At 36.5% G+C, this 23,182-nt stretch overlaps 1 protein-coding gene across 1 annotated transcript; it reads left to right on the forward strand.

The window, feature by feature from the left end:
• Nucleotides 1-153: 153 nt before the first annotated feature.
• Nucleotides 154-22,790, forward strand: LOC131963202 (titin-like). Its single transcript, XM_059328347.1, has 23 exons — nucleotides 154-240; nucleotides 335-361; nucleotides 2,108-2,389; nucleotides 4,332-4,625; nucleotides 4,731-5,003; nucleotides 5,904-6,221; nucleotides 8,828-8,881; nucleotides 8,974-9,087; nucleotides 9,187-9,211; nucleotides 9,295-9,382; nucleotides 10,813-10,828; nucleotides 11,950-11,976; nucleotides 12,072-12,198; nucleotides 12,273-12,448; nucleotides 14,418-14,604; nucleotides 16,097-16,203; nucleotides 16,298-16,570; nucleotides 17,699-18,004; nucleotides 18,863-18,961; nucleotides 19,048-19,075; nucleotides 20,415-20,460; nucleotides 20,605-20,670; nucleotides 22,386-22,790. Exons 1-23 carry the CDS (start codon nucleotides 201-203, stop codon nucleotides 22,467-22,469), a joined length of 3,057 nt encoding a protein of 1,018 aa, XP_059184330.1. The 5' UTR covers nucleotides 154-200; the 3' UTR covers nucleotides 22,470-22,790.
• Nucleotides 22,791-23,182: the final 392 nt, after the last annotated feature.

Genomic DNA, 23,182 nt, shown 5'->3' on the forward strand with positions numbered 1-23,182 from the left:
TTAAATGTTTGCAGTTTGTGTATTTTTTAAGCTTCATTTGTATTCCTTAAAATGAAACCAAACAGCCAATATGTTATCTACATGCAACACATGTGTAACACCCCTAGCTTTTACACACACACACACACACACACACACACACATGCACACACTGAATCGAGTTAGAGAAACCATGCCAGAGATAAAGACGGAGCACTGTTATGAAGAATCCACAGACTTTTAATTTGTTGCCAATTTTGGGTGAGTTAGTTGAATTAGTTTAAAATGGCAACATAAATAAATAATTTAACGGATTAATATTCTAACTACGATGGATGTTGATTTTTCTTTTCAGCTCTGGCGAGTTTTTTCATCAAGATAAGTAAGTTTGTCAAAGTGGTAGATTACAAGTTACATGTTGAGCTCAGTTGGGTTAGAGATATTTTGTTTGTGCCTGCTGGTTCAGAAATGTTTAGATATTATTAATCTATGAATATTAAGCTGTTGTACAAACATATGGTGTTTTTTTAGGGAGAGCACAGCTATTCAGTGGTGGTGCACTTGGTGAAATGAGAAACAGCAAACAGAAAATACATGCTGAATGTTCTTCACAGGTTCTGACAAAATAACTCCTTGCAAAACTTTTTTTCCACCTGTCAAAACTTTTTTTCACCTTTCAAAGCTTTTTTTTTTACACCTGTCAAAACATTTTTTTCCACCTCTCAAAACGTTTTTTTCCACCTGTCAAAACTCTTTTTTTCCACCTCTCAAAACGTTTTTTTCCACCTGTCAAAACTCTTTTTTTCACCTTTCAAAGCTTTTTTTCCACCTCTGAAAACTTTTTTTTCACCTTTCAAAGCTTTTTTTTTTTTACACCTGTCAAAACATTTTTTTCTACCTCTCAAAACTTTTTTTTCCACCTGTCAAAACTCTTTTTTTCACCTTTCGAAGCTTTTTTTTTTTACACCTGTCAAAACTTTTTTTTCCATCTGTCAAAAGTCTTTTTTTCACCTTTCAAAGTTTTTATTTCCACCTCTGAAAACTTTTTTTTCACCTTTCAAAGCTTTTTTTTTACACCTGTCAAAACTCTTTTTTTCACCTCTCAAAACTTTTTTTTTACACCTGTCAAAACTTTTTTTTTCACCTGGTAAAAGCCAGTTCAACAGACAAAAATTTTTTCAGGAACTTAGAAAGATAATCCTGACAAAACCTTATAGTCACCTGTTCTTCAGGAGAAAAATAAATAGATTAGATAGATTTGGCTTTATTGTCCACCATGGTGGAAACTTCTCCAATATATAAGGTACAAACATGACACACATAAAAACATACAATCTATGAATATACAAAAAATACACATAAGTAATAAATAGATAAATACACTAGCAATACAGTGGTGGGATGTAACTAAGTACATTTACTCAAGTACTGTACTTAAGTACAATTTTGAGGTACTTGTACTTTACTTGAGTATTTCCATTTTATGTAACTTTATACTTCTACTCCACTACATTTAGCTGACAGCTTTAGTTACTTTTCAGGTCGAGATTTAACTAAATGTCATTAATTTAGAGTGATCAGACTCATAACAGTATATTAAGTAGTTTAAATGAGCCCTGGCTTAAGAAAATTAAATGGCTGTTTACATAAAAGCATCAATAATAATAATAATGTAATAATATATTTAGAATATATAAAACAGTCTAAGTGGGTCTATTTTGCATAACAAGTACTTTTACTTTTGATACTTCAAGTGCATTTTGATGCTCATACTTTTGTACTTTTACTTCAGTAAGTTTTGAATGCAGGACTTTTACTTGTAGTGGAGTAATTTCACAGTTTGCTATTAGTACTTTTACTTAAGTAAGAGATCTGAATACTTATTCCACCACTGCATAAATAAAACATACAGCAACAAACAATTGTGCAAATGGGCAGGAAGCAACAGCAGCAGGTGAACACTTTTAAAATAAATTTAGATGAGATTGAGAAAAATGTATCACCAGAATATTTGTTTTTGTCACTTGCCACTTGGGGCTCGAACGTGGCTCATACAGTCTTTTAAACCTTTTTTTGGGTTCATTTTTGGGCTCGCACAAACAAACGAGTGTTTCATGTCCGTCTCCAGGTGGATTGACCTCTCTTCGCCCGGTGCTGACGGGTCCTGACAAGGCCTACATCAGATCCAGGGCTGCTTTCCGCTGTATTGCTCCAGACTCCTCTTTGCCAGTCACCTACGAGCTGATGAAGGATGACGGTGCCTTGATGGACACAGCCCCTGATCTCCAAGATGACCAACCTGCCATATTCTCCCTGAAGGTCTCTGCAGCATCAGAGGGCTCGTACCACTGCAAGGCCACGACAGCAGGAAACACAGCAGTGAGCAACAGCATCAGGCTGGCCGTAGTCAGTGAGTATAAGACATATAAACACAAGTCCCTTTCATAGTGCCGTCCCACAAATGTCCCGATATATTGCCGGAAAGATCTGTGCCGACTTTTCGCCTTAGGACGTTCATAGAGATCCCTTGAAGACGTGATATTCTGCTTTTTCATAGTGCAGTCTGGCGTCGCGGAACAAAGGTCAAGGTCACGTTTATTTCTAGAGCACCTTATATACAACCAAGGTTGACCAAAGTGCTTTACATAACTGAATAACAACAACAACAAAATCCAATCCAATACAAGATACATAATTGAATAACAATAAACTCACAAATAAAAATAAAAGACAATTTGATCTAATAATATATTACATGAGATGTGCAATACAACATACAGAAACAACTCACACAGGTTTGAAAGCCTGGGAGAAAAAATGAGTCTTAAGAGAAGATTTAAAATTGTCCAAAGTTTTTTGTTTTTTTTTTGTAATTTACTTTTTATTGGTTTTTGAAATGAACAAACAAACAATCAACATGAAGACCTATAGACAAATACAGAAAATATCAAAGAAAAAAAGTAAAAGTGTACAAAAGGGGATTGGAAAACACCCAAAAATAAATGAATAAATAAAATAAAATAAAAAGGGGAAAGGTACAAAGAAATGAAAGTATTCTGAATCTGAGATTACCTGAAATCCGGTTTCATGGTAGTGACATATGTAATCCATTTTTGCCAATTTTCAATAAATACCTGTTTTTGTGTTCTTAAATTGAAAGTAATTCTTTCCATTACAAAGATAAAATTGTCCAAAGTTTTTGATGACAAAGTGGGAGGAGACGATAGGGACGTGCAGCAGCAGTGCTGCACATTAGCACAGTGCCAATAGGCTACACAGTTAGCTCTGTAGCAGTACAGTGTGTATGTGCTAACAGGCTAACAGTTAACTCTGTAGCAGTACAGTGTGTATGTGCTAACAGGCTAACAGTTAACTCTGTAGCAGTACAGTGTGTATGTGCTAACAGGCTAACAGTTAACTCTGTAGCAGTACAGTGTGTATGTGCTAACAGGCTAACAGTTAACTCTGTAGCAGTACAGTGTGTATGTGCTAACAGGCTAACAGTTAACTCTGTAGCAGTACAGTGTGTATGTGCTAACAGGCTAACAGTTAGCTCTGTAGCAGTACAGTGTGTATGTGCTAACAGGCTAACAGTTAGCTCTGTAGCAGTACAGTGTGTATGTGCTAATAGGCTACACAGTTAGCTCTGTAGCAGTACAGTATGTAGCATATATGCTGCAGCAGCATGTGTTCAGTTAGCGACCTCGAATTGTTTACAACAAGCACCGGACACTGTGCACAGTTAGCATGCCGGTTTGTTTACGATCAGCGGCGGACATGACGTGTACACTTAGCACGCTGTTTACAATATCCAGCATGCACTGTGCCAAGTAAGGGACGGCGGCCGCAGTGAGCAGTGATTGGTTGACTGTCGGACCAGGTGGGAGGTGTGTTAGACGTCATGCGTGACGTCAAATATTCCAGCTTGCCGGGATGTCCCGTTCATAGTGGTCCCGCTTCCAACAGTCCCACCAATTTTCCACCTCTGTCACTTCCTCTGGAGGCAGAAAATTGGTGGAATTATTTGTAGAGGCAAGACGTTACAGAGCCGTAAAAGTCCCGGCATGAAACGGCACTATGAAAGGGGATATAGAGAAAACTTTGGTATTTTAAGTACAGTGAAGTACAGTTATTGCTGTAGGCTATTTTATATTTTTCTATCCTTGAAATGTTTTTCTTTATTGTTTTACTATTTATTCTGGGTTTTTTTTAGCCATGTCTATGGTGAAACCAAAGAGGAATTTCCACTCAGTGGATAATAAAGTTTTCATATTCGTATTACTGGAGACAGTCATTGGCAAACTGGACCTCTTTCTCTCCTCTCACACCATTTATCGTTCCCCAACCTCTAGCTCCACCATCAAACACCCATGTGACCTCTGAACCCTTCCCTCCAGCTGCATATGAGGGCTCACGTGTTGTGCTGAGCTGCAGCGTCACAAAGGGCTCCCACCTTTCCTTCACCTGGTTCTTCAACAGGACGCAAGTGACACCGTCAACCTCTTTCTTCAACCTCACTGAGAACAAGCTAGTGATGGAGCAGGTGACCCCAGAGCATGCTGGGTACTATTCTTGCATGGCTTGGTCCTGGGTGCAGGACACCAAGAGGTTCTCCAGCAGCTCAGAGGTCCAGGTGACAGTCAAACGTATGTATCAACAACAACAAAAAAGAGCCTGAAGTGTTGGTTAGATTTGTTTCACTGACGTCTAACTCTGTCCCAATCTTATTTCCTTTCTTATTCTTCCACTAGTTTACGTTTCAAAGCCAAGAATCTCCTTCTCCATCTTCAAAGACGGAGACACTTACAGTGGCAACGTGACCTGCTGGTCACCAAGAGGGAGTCCTCCGGCCAACATCTCTCTTTCTCTTGAAGGCAAAGAAGTTGGATCTGTCACAGCTACTGAATCCCTCGCTGCCTGGTTCCTGGTGGCAGTGGTACCAGGTCTAGACATGGGCATGATCCAGTGTCGGGTGACTACTGATGTGCAGGACTTGATGAGTGAACCTGTGACTCTGGAAGTGGGTATGAGAAACACCAACATGTGAAGGAAATATGGGTAACACTTTACTTGAAGGTATCGTCATAATAGTGACATGATACTGTCATAACTGTGACATGACACAGTCATAAACGTGTCATAAACATTATGTCAATGTCATAAACGTTTATGACTGCTGTCATTAAGTGTCGTTCGGTTTTTGTCATGACAAGTTGACATTCCTTGGGTTGTCTTGATTATGACAACTTGTGTACTGGATTGCTACTCCTGAACCCTTCCTCCAATTTAGTGTACTGTAAATAGTATTGAAAACAAAAAAAAGAAAATATTGTCATATGTAATTGTATCTGTCAGTTTATACTTCATGATATGTTAATAACAAATCAAAATGTTACCACTTTACTTGAGGTCAGAGAATATCTTCATTACAGCGTCATAATGGTGTCATGACAGTCAGTTTTGGGTATCTTGTTGGTATTCTGTCAAACATCTATGACCAAGTGCTAGAATTGGTCTGTAACCTTGCACATCTAATTGTAATAATCATTATGCCAACTTGCCATAAACACAAATATAGAAACATATTTTGTTTATGTCAAGTTGCCATGACAAAGACATTTTGTGGTAATGTCACTTTGATTAAAGTCAAGTTGTCATAATCAAGACAACCCAAGGAATGTCAACTTGTCATGACAAAAACCGAACGACACTTAATGACAGCAGTCATAAACGTTTATGACATTGACATAATGTTTATGACACGTTTATGACTGTGTCATGTCACAGTTATGACAGTATCATGTCACTATTATGACGATACCTTCAAGTAAAGTGTTACCGAAATATGTCTTTTTGTGACTGCTTCCCTTTCCTTCCTGTCTTTGTTAATCCTTCTGTGAACCTCTTTCCCCTTCTTTGTGCAGTCCCTGTTGGAGGTGATGTGAAAGTTGAGGTTGAATATCTCTACAGAGCTGACTCCAAACTGGCCGCCACCAGGCTGAGCTGTCGAGTCAGCAGAGGAACTTTCCCTCACGTCTCCTGGCTCTTAAACAATTCTGTCCTTCCCCCGGAGACCCGTCAGCCTGGCCTGCATCACTATACCCTAACGGATCAAAGACGAAGTGTCATCCTGGCCAAGCTCGGCCCAGAGGAGTCTGGGTATTACCGCTGCAGGGCCAGGGACAGCTATGATGACTCCGGGCCCTGGGTGGAGAGCGCCGCTGTGCTGGTTCAAGTCGCAGGTGAAAAAGATCAAGACTTGTTGAAGAATAAAAAATCCATTTGAATAGTTTGACATTTTAGGAAATGCATCATTCGTTTTTGGACCATGCACTGCAAAAAAAAGCCAACTTGTATTTTTTGGCCTAAAACAATGATTTAAGTTGTTAAAACTTGGAAATATAAATTATTGACATTTAGGACAATTATGTAAATTAGCACAACAAAGGAAGCCAGTTGTCTGCTCAAAAACAAGTTGGTGAGTTGTTGTTACTTATATCTTTAAGTTGGGGTTCACAACAAGGGACAATAGTTCTGATAACTCTTATTTCTTTGTTGTGAAATGCGGGAAAGTGGTGAAATTCGGTCATTAGCGAAAGCTAGCGGCTAACTGATGCTAGCGGCTAACTGATGCTAGCGGCGCTGCTTGTTACAGCTACAAGAGTAGCCATTAGCGTATCAATGCTAACTCAAAATTGTGGTCGCAACATTAGCTGACATTTCATAGCGGCGTTACAATCGTGCCAATTCAGCACATTGCAGAAGTTAGCAATTAAAAGTTATTGAGTTATTTGAGCAAACTCAAAAACAAAACTTAAAATATTTAATTTAATTGTCCAACTTAAAATTTTATCGAAGTTTGTTGCCTTGAAATTTTGAGTTCACCCAACTTTTCTTTTTTTGCAGTGTGGTAGAAAATAAGTTCTGTGGCAAACACGTTTCTGATGCTAAGATGTTTTGTCAATCGGGATAATCGTCACAAATGAACAGCACTTTTATTATGTTTGAAAGCGTTAATGCAGCCAACAGAAGTAAAAAGCTAACGTTATGCTATCACGAATTACACCACGGTCGCATGACTTAAACGTCACAGCTGTTATCCTTAAGACGTCTCTGACAAGCTAACCAGCAGTTTGACAAGCTAGTGAATCTGTAGCCTAATAAACTGTTTATTTACATAATTTACAACTACAAGAGTTTGCAAGAGCTCTGAAAAACATGACTAAAGGCTACAGGGCGGACTAGTGAATGAGCATTTTCACTGTGAGGGCCAAGCAGGGGCCAGTGTTTAATCAGAGGGGCACTTTAAAAAAATGGCAAAGATGATATTTAAGCATTCAAACCCTTTATTTTAGCTTATTTAAAAATCTAATTTAAATATATTTGGAATGCACAGATACATTGATTGAAACAATAAGACTTACCAACAATAACAACTATTTTTGTACGACAATGACATTTCAAATTTTTGTGCACAATTACTTTTTTTATTTTGAAAGCTTTTATTGCACAATTAAACTATACAATGACTATACAATGTACACATTCTGGGTTCATTTTGTGTACAATGAGATATTGTTTGAACAGAAAATAGGTAAGAATTGTTCCGTTGTTCATCGTTATAAATTGATCATTTTATTATTAACTTGACAGGCCCCTGGAGGCCCCTGTGTATCAATCGCCTCTTTAAGGACACGTACAAACTTCAAAATTCAGAAGTGGGGGGAATAACTAACGTTTTATTTCGTACACCAAAACGCAAACATCTCTATAGCTTTTGTCAACCACAGAACTTATTTCAGGTACCACCAACCCATTCAAAATCCTCATTCAGTTTGAGAGGTTAGACCCCATGGTGCTAACATGCTAACTTACTTCTGGGTTTAAGAACTCATTTCTGTGGTGCGACCGCACTTTGATGAGGCGTTATCATCACACAGAAGAATTGTAGAAGATGCCTTCTGGTCAAGAAATAGCCCTACATCGCCTTCTGTAAAATGGCAAATTGGCTTTCTTTAAAGTCCCATCATTGAACATGATATAACATGTTAATTAGTGATCTTTAGAGGGGCTGATAATTGGTAATTAATTAGTTTCCAGCATTGTTTTCAGTCTTCATACCTCAGTTTAAATAAACTTACTGTCTGCTGGCTCCAACTATCTACTGTACAAATATGAGAACATGGTCTCACAGAAATCCGTGAAATAGCCACGGATTTTGCTTAACTCAAAATCCGTGGAATAGCCACGGAATCGCTCAAATTTCCGTGAAACTGACACGGATTTCGCTACAATGCAAGTTAATGACAGTCATATCCCGTGGCTATTCCATGGATATTTGTTCCTATTGGTTTGTTCCAAGTCACGTGACTTTCAAGGTTCCGGTGGTCAGAACAAAAAACATGGCGGACAGTTCTCTCATTTTTTGTGAAAAAAATCAATATTTTGACTTAGTTTCTGCATAAAAATGGATTTTGATCACATTTCTAGCGAGAAATATATGTTTTATTTTCTAAATATTCACTCAGTGAATGTACATAATCACTTTGTATGTTGGAATAGCCACGGGATATGACTGTCATTAACATTCCGTGGCTATTCCACGGATTTTGAGTTAAGTGAAATCCGTGGCTATTTCACGGATTTCTGTGAGACCAGGTTGAAATATGAGCATAGTATCAATTCTCTTATGTTACTGCACATTGGACAAAATGTTTAACTATTAACTTCTTTCGAATCCACATTGATCTTAACATCTGACATGCTTTTTTTCCTCTAATAAATGTTCTCTTTTTGTGGGGTCTCTGTGCTCTTCAATGAACCACATCACATTTTTACTCTTGATCAGACAGGATCCTTAACTCCATGCCTCCAGAAACATCTTCCACTGAAACACCACCAAGTAAAAAAAGCACATATCGTATATTTAAATGCCTTTCATTCTGCCTCTACAGTCTGTAATACTTCACTGGAGTTTCCCCTTCTCTTCCACAGCGGAGTTTTTCATGAACACCATAGAGGTCGTTACTATCACGTTCTGCTGCTTCCTGTTTCTGATGTTGGGAGTGGGTGCGTGCTGTATGTACAAGATGCTTGACCACAAACAAGGTGTGTGTGTGTGTGTGTGTGTGTGTTAGTTAACTGAAAATGTATAATTTAATTTATATGAATTGTTTCATATGTTTACACCTCTTTTCTTTTTCACAGATCATGCCCACATTGCTACAACAAAGTAAGCTTTATCTTGATGTAGCTCAGGAAGTTTATTGTCTGTTACTCAAATCAACCTGTCCAACCAATGTTTGTCACTTTCAGTTGCAGTCCTGACGCACTTCCTCTGTCTGTACCCGTGTCCCAGTCAGGAGATGATACTCTGTTTATAGACTGTGATGTTCAGAATGAGGTAAACCTATAGCAGTGCACAACAGCTCATATAAACCAACCACACATGTCCCTTAGTTTCCTTTAATTCGTTAGAAAGTAACTGATACTATGCACCAGTAAGGTTCATAGGAGAGACTATGTAATCTGGCACTACACTGCAAAAAAAGAAAAATTTCAAAATTTTAAGTTGGACAATTAAACTTAATATTTCAAGTTTTGTTTTTGAGTTTGCTCAACTCTGAATTCAGATTTTTGTCAACTCAACTGTAAATTGTACTAACTTATAATTTACATTGTAATAACTTTTAATCCTTACTTCTGCTAACTTCTGCAATGTGCTGAATTGGCACGATTGCAACGCTGCTATGAAATGTCAGCTAATGTTGAGTTAGCATTGATACGCTAATGGCTACTCTTGTAGCTGTAGCAAGCAGCGCGGCTAGCATCAGTTAGCCGCTAGCTTTCGCAAATGACAGAATTTCACCGCTTTCCCGCATTTCCCAACAAAGAAATAAGAGTTATCAGAACTATTGTCCCTTGTTGTGAACCCCAACTTAAAGATATAAGTAACAACAACTCACCAACTTGTTTTTGAGCAGACAACTGGCTTCCTTTGTTGTGCTAACTTACATTATTGCCCTAAATGTCAATAATTTATATTTCCAAGTTTTACCAACTTAAATCACTGTTTTAGGCCAAAAAATACAAGTTGGCTTTTGCAGTGTAATGGGACAATTTCCATTTAATTCTTCGGAAAGTATGAACTTCCTGGAAAGTATTGCTCCATTCAAACCAATGTAAATATTAATTTATTATTAATTGATTATTGTAAAATATTATTCATGTTGAATTGTTTTCTTCCCTAGAGGTAAAAAAAATAAAATAAGACATGCTTGCATTTTCACTGACCAAAAAAATGTGATGGTTACAATAGGAATTAATTGAAATTAATGAATGGGAAATTAATGAATTTAACATTTTCACTGTTTAATTTAAATGGTTTTCATCAGGAATCTTTTAGAAGAAATTATTCAGAAATCTTTTGGAAAATAAAGACCCATCAAATTAAGCGGTACCCAATTATTTTCCAACATAACGTTAAGAATTTAAAATTTGTGCACAGAACAAAATGCACAAAATTGTGAAATTTGTTTACAAAGAAGCATTCAAAAAATGTCTTTCAATGGAAGTACCTCGGGAAATAAAACACTGCAAATAAAAGTGACTAAAGTCAAATAACTGTTTCAGATGTTAACAACTCTTTTCTGTAACAGTACCAGCACTACAGAACTGTAAAGTGTAAATGATTAAAAGTTTCCATTCTTTTAGAGAGAATAAGCCAAAAAAAGATCATTTAAATTCTCTGTATGTTGAGACAAGGAAGAATGTGACAGGATATAAACAGATTATATCATGACTGTTCTCTTTCTCTCTCTCTCTCTGTTTTAGACCGCTGAGATCACAATATGACACAAGAGTAAACCTGCACCTCTCAACAAATGGATCACCTCTTCATGCAAATTGTTCATTTATTTATATTAAGTCTGCAGCTATATTTTGTTGTTCTGCAGCTACAGCAGTTATTTCTTCACTGAGCTGCCAAGTTGCTTCTGAGAAACTGGTGGAATATTAAGTTAAAAAGAGTGAGACGTAATATATTTTAGGCAAAATGACTGTATATTGTCCTCATTTAGAAATAAAAATATTAATTTTAAATGATGTTTTTGTTGTTTTTTCCTATCTAACCCATGAAATAATGAAATAATGATACTTGATCACACCTTCACCTCTTTAAAATCCTTCTGACAGTTGTTGCAAATTGAGAAAAGTTGAATTCTTGGTGTTAAACTAGACATACACTAGTAGAGTTAATTATACTCTGGATAGAGTTAATCCATTATAATTAACTCTCAGTTGATAAATAGTTGTTGTCAAAACAGAGTGTAAAAAGGAAGTGTCACTAAATCAAACCTGTAAGTGTAAATCTTTAAATATTAACTCCGAACTTCTTACTCTAAACTCTGATTTTGTATTTCATAGCTCTATTCCTGTACATAGAAGTAAAAAAAACACTGGTTGGTGTTCAGCAGTGTTAAATTTTAACTCCAAAAAGAGTCAAATTTACACTAACTCAGTGGAAAGGTGTTAAATTAACACGCTGAGGTGTGGACCCATATAGACACTTTAAGATCAACTCTTACAGTGTTAATTTGGGTATGCTGATATTACTGTGCAGTTTCAGGGTCCATCTTGTGTTGTTAGGAGGGAGGGTACTGCAGGGAGGTGTACTTTAACACTATCAGTTATTTGCACATGTTTCTAAGTGCGTGCATGTATTTTTTTTCATCACAGTGCTTCAACCCCCCATGCAAAACCGTCAAAACTCCTGCATTACACAGCGTAGCGTAATATTCATATTTGAAGCATAGTTTGAGTAAGAAGTTCCATGAAAGACGGCCGTTTTTCTTCAAGAATGTTTGCTTCCCTTTTTGTGGTCATATTTGGTAAGCTGCTCAACACAACCGGCACTGCTTAGTATTTCACAATTTCAAACTTAACTATTTGATTTCTTCTCTGTCCTTACAGGCTTGTGCTTCTGTAGCAAGGAGAGCAGTAAGTTAGTTAGTTTGAGTGTGTTTAGCTCCTGATTCTTTCTCCTGAGTGTTTGTGCAGTTTTATTTTATTCATATATTTTATTTTTGTGATAGGTCAGACAATTCTGACGCGTCCAGTACTGTTTGGTCCTTCGGAGGCTTTGGTGAAAAGTGTTGTAGAGTTTCAATGTGAACTGAAAGTCTACCCAGAGAATGTAGCTATCCTGTTTAAGCTATATAAGTAAGTTGTTGTCATCTTTATCTAAATGCATTAAGTAATGATAGAAAATCCCTCTAATTATCAAAGTTTTCTAGGGAGGACAACCGTGACAAGTTGTTGGGTGAATACACCTCCCTGGATAAGGATGCTGGATCCTTCCCCATAGTAATCAGACCTTACCATGAGGGCCCTCTGGAGTGTGTGGCCAAGGCACAGAACAACTCTGAAATATTGCCGACTGTCAGCAACACACACTACCTGAAGGTTGTCGGTGAGTTGCTTTATTACCACACTGCAAAAAAGCCAACTTGTATTTTTTGGCCTAAAACAATGATTTAAGTTGGTAAAACTTGGAAATATAAATTATTGACATAATATTTTTAAAATAATCAATTAATAATAAATGAATATTTACATTGGTTTGAATGGAGCAATACTTTCCAGGAAATTCATACTTTCCGAAGAATTAAATGGAAATTGTACCAGTTACACTGCAAAAAAGCCAACTTGTATTTTTTGGCCTAAAACAGTGATTTAAGTTGGTAAAACTTGGAAATATAAATTATTGACATTTAGGGCAATAATGTAAGTTAGCACAACAAAGGAAGCCAGTTGTCTGCTCAAAAACAAGTTGGTGAGTTGTTGTTACTTATATCTTTAAGTTGGGGTTCACAACAAGGGACAATAGTTCTGATAACTCTTATTTCTTTGTTGGGAAATTCGGTCATTAGCAAAAGCTAGCGGCTAACTGATGCTAACGGCGCTGCTTGTTACAGCTACAAGAGTAGCTAACTCTTTTCTAGCTTTTTGCTAACTCAAAATTGTGGTCGCAACATTAGCTGACATTTCATAGCGGCGTTACAATCGTGCCAATTCAGCACATTGCAGAAGTTAGCAGAAGTAAGGATTAAAAGTTATTACAATGTAAAATTATAAGTTAGTACAACTTACATTTGAGTTGACAAAAAACTAAATTCAGAGTTAAGCAAACGCAAAAACAAAACTTAAAATATTTAGTTTTATTGTCCAACTTTGTCCAACTTTAAATTTTATCGAAGTTTGTTGCCTTGAAATTTTGAGTTCACCCAACTTTTCTTTTTTTGCAGTGCAGGGATACATTATATAACATACTGTATGTACATGGCTCCCTGTAACAGTAACATAATGGACATTTAAGTTTGTAGAAGTTCAACACAATGAGATTAACATTAAAGGGCATGTTTTGCAAAGTCAAGGTTACATTTTTCTTGGCCTGGGCATGTTGTCTGTATAGCTTCAGCTAGTTTAAAAAAAAAAAAAAAAGCAAAAAAAAAAAGAAAGGGTTCCCTAAATATTACATTAGCATTTTTTTTATCTCAGTCTGTATGGAAGAAATATCCTATCTTTATTCTTATTCTATATTTAACCCTCTGAAATCTTTTGCTATTATGTCCATTAAAAAATCTCACCTCTCACCTCACCTTTATGTCCTGATAATTCATTTGTAACTTTGACTTATTTGATCAAAATTTTGTACCCAAAAGAAACAAAGGAAAACATAAAATCTGATCTTGAAAATTTGTGTTTCAAAACACAGAATTTTAAATGTTGCAAATATGGACACAGGTTGCAAATATAACATATAACAGGTAAAATGAGGATAATATCTGATGATTTGATGATTAGCTCCGGTTTTACTTGGCCGAATATCATCAAAAAAAATCTGGCATGGAGTTTCAAGCCAGAATTTTAGAGGGAAGCTGAAGGATCAACGTTGCTTCATTTTTATGTCTTCACGTCATGAAGAAGTCATGTGAAGGTGCTTTCGTGGACTCCACACTGTAATATAAAAATCAGTTTAATTTACGGTAAAATACCGGCAGCTGTGGTTGCCAGAACATCACCGTAAAAAAATACAGTGAGCGTATGTAAATGTAAATATCAGCAAAAACTGTAATTTATACTGAATAATCCCATTACTTTTAGGATAATTGTGTCATCATGGTATTTCTCCATTAACTTTACGTGAAAATTTTATATTTTTACAGCAAAACTGTGTGTTTTCTACAATTTATGGCGGTAGAATTTAAAGTTTTATACTATTCTTTGATTTACAGTAATTAAAAGTATCTACCACGGTGATGTACAATGTTTAATTTTATGACCTATTTCTGATGCAATTTGACAGTGTTTTACTGTAATTTCTACAAACATTTTTTACAGTGCAGAGGGTTAAGGCTGTTGATGTTTTTGTCCTGCAGAACCAGTCAAAGGTGCAAAGATCTCCATCAGTTCAGGTCAAGCGGAGTTCTTTGAGGGAAAGACTCTGGAGCTGCACTGTAATCTCACGGCTGGAAATCACGTCTCCTACAAGTGGCTGCTGGATGGTCAGCCTGTCTCTAAGTCTCACTTCCACTATTTTGTAGAGAACCGTCTGCTGATCTACAGGTCAGTGAGTCACAATGAGATTGTCTCTGCATTACTAGCTGATTGCTATGGTTTTGTTAGCAAGTTAAAGATTTCTTCAATAAAAGAAAAAGAAATAGGATAGGATAGGCTAATGTGACCAAAAAGCCTGGGCAAACAGTCGAGAATTGTATATAAGGAATCACATTAGCCTAGCCTTATGAATTCAGATTAGATTGATTAGAATTTAGTCTAATCAAGGAGCAATGTTGGTGCTTACTGGTGCAGGTTTAGCATTGAGGGAGAGAGATTGCAAATGAAAGTGGAAAAACTAGGCTGATACATATGTAATGTTAGGAGAAAAAAGACAAGAAACAATTTCTTCATCAAAGGCCAACAGTGATGAAACTTACTAAACACGTCACTGAAAAATGTGTCAACTACAACAAAATGCTGAGCCATGCTGTAAAGATGAACCATACACACTTCATTTCTTCACATAAACGGAAGTAGAGACTTGAGGATTCCAGAAATGTATTATATGTTGAGATTACTTATACATTGAAGATCAGGTGAACTGCCCCAATATAACTGAAGTCACACCACTGCAACCAGTTAGCAACCACCCTATACATGTACTGAAAATGGCTGCTACTAAAAGCAGAAGTAGTTCCAATAAAAAATATGTATTAAATATGACAATGAAATCTGTTGGAAAATGCATGAAAATGCTGGAAAGCAGTTGAGTAGCAGTGTAGCCTTGTTGCTTCTCTTGATTAAGCAAGTTCCTGCTTTCCATGACTCATTTCCCTCAACAAACGTCTGTCCAACACTCCTTCGGACAGTCTATGCATGGAGGCCACTGCACTGCAAAAAAGCCAACTTGTGTTTTTTGGCCTAAAACAGTGATTTAAGTTGGTAAAACTTTGAAATATAAATTATTGACATTTAGGGCAATAATGTAAGTTAGCACAACAAAGGAAGCCAGTTGTCTGCTCAAAAACAAGTTGGTGAGTTGTTGTTACTTATATCTTTAAGTTGGGGTTCACAACAAGGGACAATAGTTCTGATAACTCTTATTTCTTTGTTGTGAAATGCGGGAAAGCGGTGAAATTTGGTCATTAGCGAAAGCTAGCGGCTAACTGATGCTAGCGGCTAACTGATGCTAGTGGCGCTGCTTGTTACAGCTACAAGAGTAGCCATTAGCGCATCAATGCTAACTCCAAATTGTGGTCACAACATTAGCTGACATTTCATAGTGGCGTTACAATCGCAGAAGTTAGCAGAAGTAAGGATTAAAAGTTATTACAATGTAAAATTATAAGTTAATACAACTTACAGTTGAGTTGACAAAAATCTGAATTCAGAGTTGAGCAAACTCAAAAACAAAAACTCAAAATATTTAGTTTAATTGTCCAACTAAAATGTTATCGAAGTTTGTTGCCTTGAAATTTTGAGTTCACTAAACTTTTCTTTTTTTGCAGTGTGAGCACGTGAAACGAAGTTGACTGAAACGATTATCTTTGTTTTTTAGAACAACTTCTAAAGACAGCGGTTCCTACAGGTGTGTCGCCTCCAACACCTTCAACAAAACAGAAGTCTTCACCTCCGAAAGCTCTGAAGTTGTAATTACAGTCAAAGGTTGTGAACAAACTGTTCAAACAGGTTCAGATTTTGATGATATGAAATTGCTTCTTTGAACAAACTAACATTCTCCAACATCTTCCTCCCTTAGACTTGGTGTCCAGACCGAACATCTCCTTCTCCGTGGTGAAGGAAGGTTCCCACATCTATTCTGCCTTGGTCACCTGTCAGTCAACCAAAGGGACTCCACCTGTCACCTTTTCCCTGTACAACAGAACAGAACTGGTTGCCAATATCACAGTCGATGACAGAAACGCCACGTTTAAGGTTCCATTGATCTTGGGCCATCACTTGGGATGGCTCCAGTGCCAGGCAAACAATGGAGACCAGACTGAATACAGCCATTGGATTCCCCTAGAAGTTGGTATGTAAATTGACTTTTGCTACGTCCTGCCTGTGTAGTTTTAAATCATATCAGTAGCCATGTTTTTATGCACTTATAGGCTATGTTTACATGATGACGGTCTGAACAGAAGACGCCAAAGTGGCGTCTCGTCTTCACTTTTTATTCTGCGTTTAGACGAGCGTTTTCAGGAGGAAATTTGCTGCATACGGTGATTGCCCTAAATGTCAATAATTTATATTTCCAAGTTTTACCAACTTAAATCACTGTTTTAGACCCCCATCTCGTGACCCCCAATTGGGGTCGCGAGATGAGTTCTGGGGGTCGCCAAGTCATTTTGGAAGTCAGCTCTGTCTCCACTGTGTTAAAGTGTTCATGTATTTTAGTCTTTTTGGTCATTTTGTGTCTTTTTTTGGTCATTTTGTGTCTTTTTTGGTCATTTTGTGTCTTTTTTTAGTCATTTGTGAGTTTTTTTGGTAATTTTGTTTCTTTTTTGGGTCATTTTGTGTCTTTTTTTGGTCATTTTGTGTCTTTTTTGGTAATTTTGTGTCTTTTTTTAGTCATTTGTGATTTTTTTTTGGTAATTTTATTTCTTTTTTGGGTCATTTTGTGTCTTTTTTTGTCATTTTGTGGTCAATTTGTGTCTTTTTTGGTCATTTTGTTTCCTTTTTTTGGACATTTTGTGTCTTTTTTTGTCATTTTGCATCTTTTTTGTGTCATTTTGTGTCTTTTCTGGTCATTTTGTGTCTTTTTTTGGTCATTTTGTGTCATTTTTGGTCATTTTGTGTCTTTTTTTGGTCATTTTGTGTCTTTTTTGGGTCAGTTTGTGTCTTTTTTGCTCATTTTTGTCTTTTTTGATCATTTTGTGGTAAATTTTTGTCTTTTTTGGTCATTTTGTTTCCTTTTTTTGGTCATTTTGTTTCTTTTTTGGGTGATCTTAACTGTGCGTGTGAGATTGTGTTCAGTGAGCGGGGGTCGCGGACAACTTGCATGTTAAATTGGGGGTCGCGACTCAAAAAGGTTGAGAACTACTGGATTAGACGACTTAGCAGAGGGCATATTGTTTGAAGCTGCAGACATAACACTACACACTTCTTTCTTTAATGTTTGGCCATGATGTCTCTTATCGATCCATATTACCTCCAACAGTCCCTGTTGGTGGGCCGGTGACGATGCATTATGACCACGATGTCGGAGAAAACTACGCTGTAGTCGGCTTGAGATTCTACTGCAAGGCAGAGAAGGGATCTCTCCAACGGCACCAGTGGTTCCTCAACGAAACCCTCCTACATGACCGAGGAAGCTTCTACTACGTGGTCCACCAGCCTCCAGAACAGTCGATGCTCCTGCTGTCTGTAGGGAGGAGCAGCGCTGGAACGTACCACTGTGAAGTGTCAGACAGCTTTGACAACACCACCGCCATACGCAGCAAGAGGCTGTATATGGACAAAGAAGGTACTGATTGATTACAGTAGAACATCCATGCAACTCAGGGGTGGGCAATTAATTTCCCCAAGGGGCCACATGACTAATACCACGAAGGTTGCAGGGGCCGGACCAAAACTCTGAACTAAATTCTGCTCAATATTAATTTAATCACTTTATAAAATACAGTAAATTATCTGGTTTTGGGCTGCTACTAATAAGAATACATGTTATGATAAGACTGTTTATAATGTGGAGTAAATGACCTTTAGCAAGGTTCCTATTGGTGTTTTTGTGTTATATAGCTTGTTTGTATATTTTATAGGTGTTTTACAATGTTGTGATGCTTTTATTTTGAAAAGGTGCCGTCCAGTGTGAAACGGATGGTCTGTCACCACCATTTTGAAAGGTAGTGACAGAAAATAACAGGTAGAACAGTAAAAATTAAAAATGAACGGTAAATAATAACGAGTGCGTCGTAATTTAGTAAAAGTTTATTTTCTTCTGCCATATATATTAGTGGCTATATTTGTTGTCTTAACTATAGTAAAAGTGCTTGTTTGCTCCAGTGCTAATGCTAATGTTTGTTAGCTCTTACGGTGGATTCACAAGGTGACCAAGGAATGTCTTATTTTTATTTTCATGGAGCTACGATTTAAAATAAATAAATAAATGCTACTAAACCTACATTCAAACCACAAAAACAATATAGAGCATGTATGTTATGCAGTAAACCAGTAATTTATTAACTTTATGCAAAAAGCAATACGTGTTTTTGAGAAGGTACCGAGGTATATATACGTAAATCGCCTTCAAAATAAAAGCACTGCGGTTGTATTGATTCTGATGTAACTGGTTTCAAGTCTTCTCCATCTTTTGCTCCTCCAGTGTTGAATCGTCTCCCCCTCCCGGTGGTTGCAGTTGTCTTTGGATGTTTCTCCGCTCTGGTTCTCCTCGTCACTGTTTGTTGTGTTGCATCAGTGGGCTGTAAGTTTCACAGTCCTGCTTTATTCTTGTGGCGCTGCCTCCTTACTGCTACTGTGAATTAAAGTTGTTGTTTTTTCTCGTTTCAGGGCGAAAGCAGCATGGAGGAAAGACTCTGTGAGTTATTTCTCCGCTCAGTTCTGACACCTTGAAAAGTTATGACCACATTTCACAAGAAGCTTTCACTTCCTCTTATGAAGTGAACTTTGTGACTTGATATTCAGTCAGTATTTCTTTGTTCTTTCAATGAGGGAGAATAACATGCTGGCAGTTCATCTGTCATCTGTTCAATTAAAAAGAAACAATGGCCAATGCTATGAGAAAAAAGTACTTCCTGTTTCCCTGTTGTGTGCTGTAAAACGACTACACTGCAAAAACAAGATAAAAACAAGATAAAAACACAAGATCTGAGGGAAATGATCTTGCTGCATGGGCAGATAATTTACCTTGACAAGATTTCTTAAATTAAGCATGTTGAACGCTTAAAATAAGAAATTAACTCTTAAAACAAGATAAATTATCTAACACTTCTAAATATAACGTTTTTTTTTATCTTGGTAAAAACAATTATTTATCAGTGTACTCTGCTCGGGCCAGTTCATCACTGCTGGCAGCTTTAATTTATCTTGTTTTAAGAGTTAATTTCTTATTTTAAGTGTTCAACATGCTTATTTCTAGATTTAATAATCTTAATTTAAGAAATCTTGTCAAGGTAAATTATCTGTCCATGCAGCAAGATCATTTCCCTCAGATTTACTGTTTTTGTCTTGTTTTAAGACACCTCTTTTTTACAGTGTAGAAAAACACACAAATTGACTACAGGAAGACACACCAAAACTACAAAGAGACACAAAATGTAAAAAAAAAAAAAAAAGACCCAAAAATGACAACAAAGATATACAACAAAAGACACAAAATGGCTACAAAGAGACACAAAATGACAAAAGTAGGACTTGAAATGACTACAGAGACACGCAATAAATACAAAATTGCTCCAAAGAGACATAAAACAACAACAATAAAAGACAAAACCATCATAAAGTCAGTATTTCTGGCTCTGACTTGTGGTGGGGCTAACTTGGAAACAAAATTACCAAAAAAGACACAAATTGACCACAAAATGACAAAAAAAAAGACACAAAATAACCACAAAATGACACAAAATATGTAAAAACCTATTTTTATTCCTTGGCTTTTAACCACGCATGAGACTCTGCTCTTGTTTTTAGTGTTTTATGGTTTGCTTTTATTTATTGTTTTTTAAATTGTCTTTTGAAAAGCAATGAATCTATTTATTTTAGTGTTTATTTCCTGTTTTATTTATTTTATTGTCTCTTGTTCTGTTTGTTTATGTACAGCACTTTGAGTTGAGGAACTGTAAGAATGTTTACAGCTGAACCTTTAATAAACTCAGCCTGAAAATGTGACAACTTGTACTCAACGTTTCTCCTTCCAGGACCTTTGAGATGGAGGGAATGACAGTTGCAGAAGAGGACGAGCTGGTTCGTCAATATTTCTGTCATTCATGTTCATTTCACCTGTTCATTTACTCTCAAATCAGCCACTTTCATGATCACACGTTTTTAAAAAAAAATCTCCATAAGGATACATACTTTACTGTGACCCAGAGCTCTCTGTCCTTACAGGACCTGTCAGAGTACAAGGAGGATGCTGATGTGGTGAACGCAGCCAGAGGCAATGAATCTGATCAGGTGAGATCAGAAAAAAATCATCATAAAATCAATAAAGCAATCCTCTGGTTATTAAACCCATAAGAACCCATAAGAACCTATGGTGACAACCGTGTAACAAACACTTTCAAATGTTTTATAATCTCCCATATTCAGCTTTAGGCTTCACATTAACTCATTAAGTCCTTAGCAAGACTGTGTGACTGTGACAAGAAGTGACTTTTCCAAAATATAGATAGATAGATAGACAGACAGACAGACAGACTTTATTCATCCCAAGCTGGGAAATGCTGTGTAGCAGCAGCATTACACACAGAGATAATGACAACACAATTAAATAAAAAGAGCAACCTAGGCATACTTCAAGCAATAAAATATAAAAAAATACAATAAAAATATGTGTGTGACTGGAAACAGAAATGTTAAAAAGTAGCTAATTTCAAAAAGATTTTTTTTGTTTAAACCCATTTAACAATTCTAACTCTAATCTAAGTACATTTGACGAAATATAAACAAAAAATAATCCTATCCTATCCTGTCACAATTTTGATAAATGTTGTGGAGATGCAAAGAAAAAGGCAAATTTGTGTTTCTGTAAGCAGAAAAGGTGTCTAGTTTTTAGTTTTCTAGTATTTTAAAATAAGAAATATCATAAACATAACTTCCATAAACGCCCAATGTAACAAATGGCACTGTAAAGGGTATTAAAAGGGATAATTTAGACAATAATAGTGTATAAGAGTCTTAAGCAATATAGTGTGTAACTGGGGCCCACCTTCTCATAAAAACAGGTACTTTTAGCTGTAATTGGTCATATATTCCATCATGTAGACATGTTTTACTTTCTGTAACCACTGAGTGATCATGGGGGGGTCTTTCTTCATCCAATTTATAGTAATAATTTTTCTTGCAATCATCAACAAAATGTGTAATATATAACATTGTTCTGCGGTAAACTAGTGGTCAGGAAACACATCTAATAAACGGGTAGTATTTTTTTATTAAAACACCATAAATGTGTTCTATGTGGTCCACTTGGAAGATTACACCCACTATAACTTCTGACATAAAAACACATTATAAGTCACTATTTCTTTCTACTGTATTTTATTTATTAAAATCTAAATCATAGTTATTATTAAGACATGTACACACCAAGTGTGTTTGCATAAAAGGGGGTTTTATTCTTGGAAGCTGCAATAAGCTGCTGATCACCTGTTGCTAGGCAGATCTTCCGTAAGCGATTTGTTTTCGTGGTTAGGAAACTGATTTTGAAAGTCCACAGTGAATTGTAACCAAACAGGTTATGCAGTGAAATATATAATTGTCCATCTGAGCAGACAGGTTAAAGGGTTGGCTTTGAACTGTTTTCTGTGTAGAAAACTATAAAATTTGGATCCTCATTAGAAGCAGCTTTAAGTTTTAAGTGGCTTCTTTTGTCTCCTTACAGATTTATGTCTTGGATTACAGAGACGACGGTTGATTTTCTTTTACTTGGTTTATGAAGTGGAAACTTTTTTTTTCGGCCTTTAGTTAATGCATACATGCAGGATGATGAAAAAAACACAGAACTTCACCTGGATACTGTAGCATACATATCCAGAGTGGTAGATGGGGACAGAATGTGCCACTTGGTCTCTGGTATATCCCCCATAACTTTCCTTTAAGGATAACTGGGTCTGGGTTCTTATGGGTTAAACAAGAAAGCAGTTAAACTGTGTGTGTCCTCTCCTCAGACGTCTGAAGCCTCCGTAGATGAATGGCCCCTAATAGAGCAAGAGAAGAAGACATTGGAGGATGAACCAGTTGAGGAGCCCTGAGGGCCCTCCCTGTGTAGAAGCCTTTGACCCCTGCTGTGGCCCCTGTGTCAAATTAATAATGAAATGATCAATTTATAATGATGAACAATGGAACAATTCTAACCTTTTTTTTTGTTCAAACAATATCTCATTGTACACAAAAGGAACCCAGAATGTGAACGTTGTATAATAGTTTAACTCTCTGGAGTCTTAAAGGGCTATTTTGTCCATTTTTGAATCCTTTTCATGTCTTTGCATGTCTTTGTAAGTCATTTTGTGTCTTTTTTTGGGTAATTTTGTGTCTGTTTGTTGTGTCTTTTTTTGTCATTTTGTGTCTTTTTTGTCATTGGTGTCATTTATGTGTCTTTTTAGTGTCTGTTTTAGTTATTTTGTGTCTTTTTTTTGTCATTTTGTGTCTTTTTTTTTGTCATTTTTATGTCTTCTGTGGGTTTTTTTTGTTATTCTGTCATCTCATTTTGTGTCTTTTTTTGGTCATTTTGTGTCTATTTTGGTCATTTTGTGTCTTTTTTTTGTCATTTTTTTGTCATTTTTTTGTCTTCTTTCTGGGTTTTTTGTGGTTATTCTGTCTTCTCATTCTGTCTTCTCATTTTGTGTCTTTTTTTGGTCATTTTTATGTCTTCTGTGGGTTTTTTTTTTGGTTATTCTGTCTTCTCATTTTGTGTCTTTTTTGGTCATTTTGTGTCTATTTTGGTCATTTTGTGTCTTTTTAAAGA

Source organism: Centropristis striata, chromosome 1 (genome assembly GCF_030273125.1).
Source record: "Centropristis striata isolate RG_2023a ecotype Rhode Island chromosome 1, C.striata_1.0, whole genome shotgun sequence".
In the NCBI taxonomy this organism is placed as follows: Eukaryota; Metazoa; Chordata; class Actinopteri; order Perciformes; family Serranidae; genus Centropristis; species Centropristis striata.

Coding starts and splice junctions, on each gene's coding strand:
- LOC131963202 (XM_059328347.1), top strand. CDS start 201: ATGAAGAATCCACAGACTTTTAATTTGTTGCCAATTTTGG. Junction 9,212..9,294: donor GCCCACATTGCTACAACAAA/GTAAGCTTTATC, acceptor TGTCACTTTCAG/TTGCAGTCCTGACGCACTTC. Junction 20,671..22,385: donor GAGGCAATGAATCTGATCAG/GTGAGATCAGAA, acceptor TCCTCTCCTCAG/ACGTCTGAAGCCTCCGTAGA.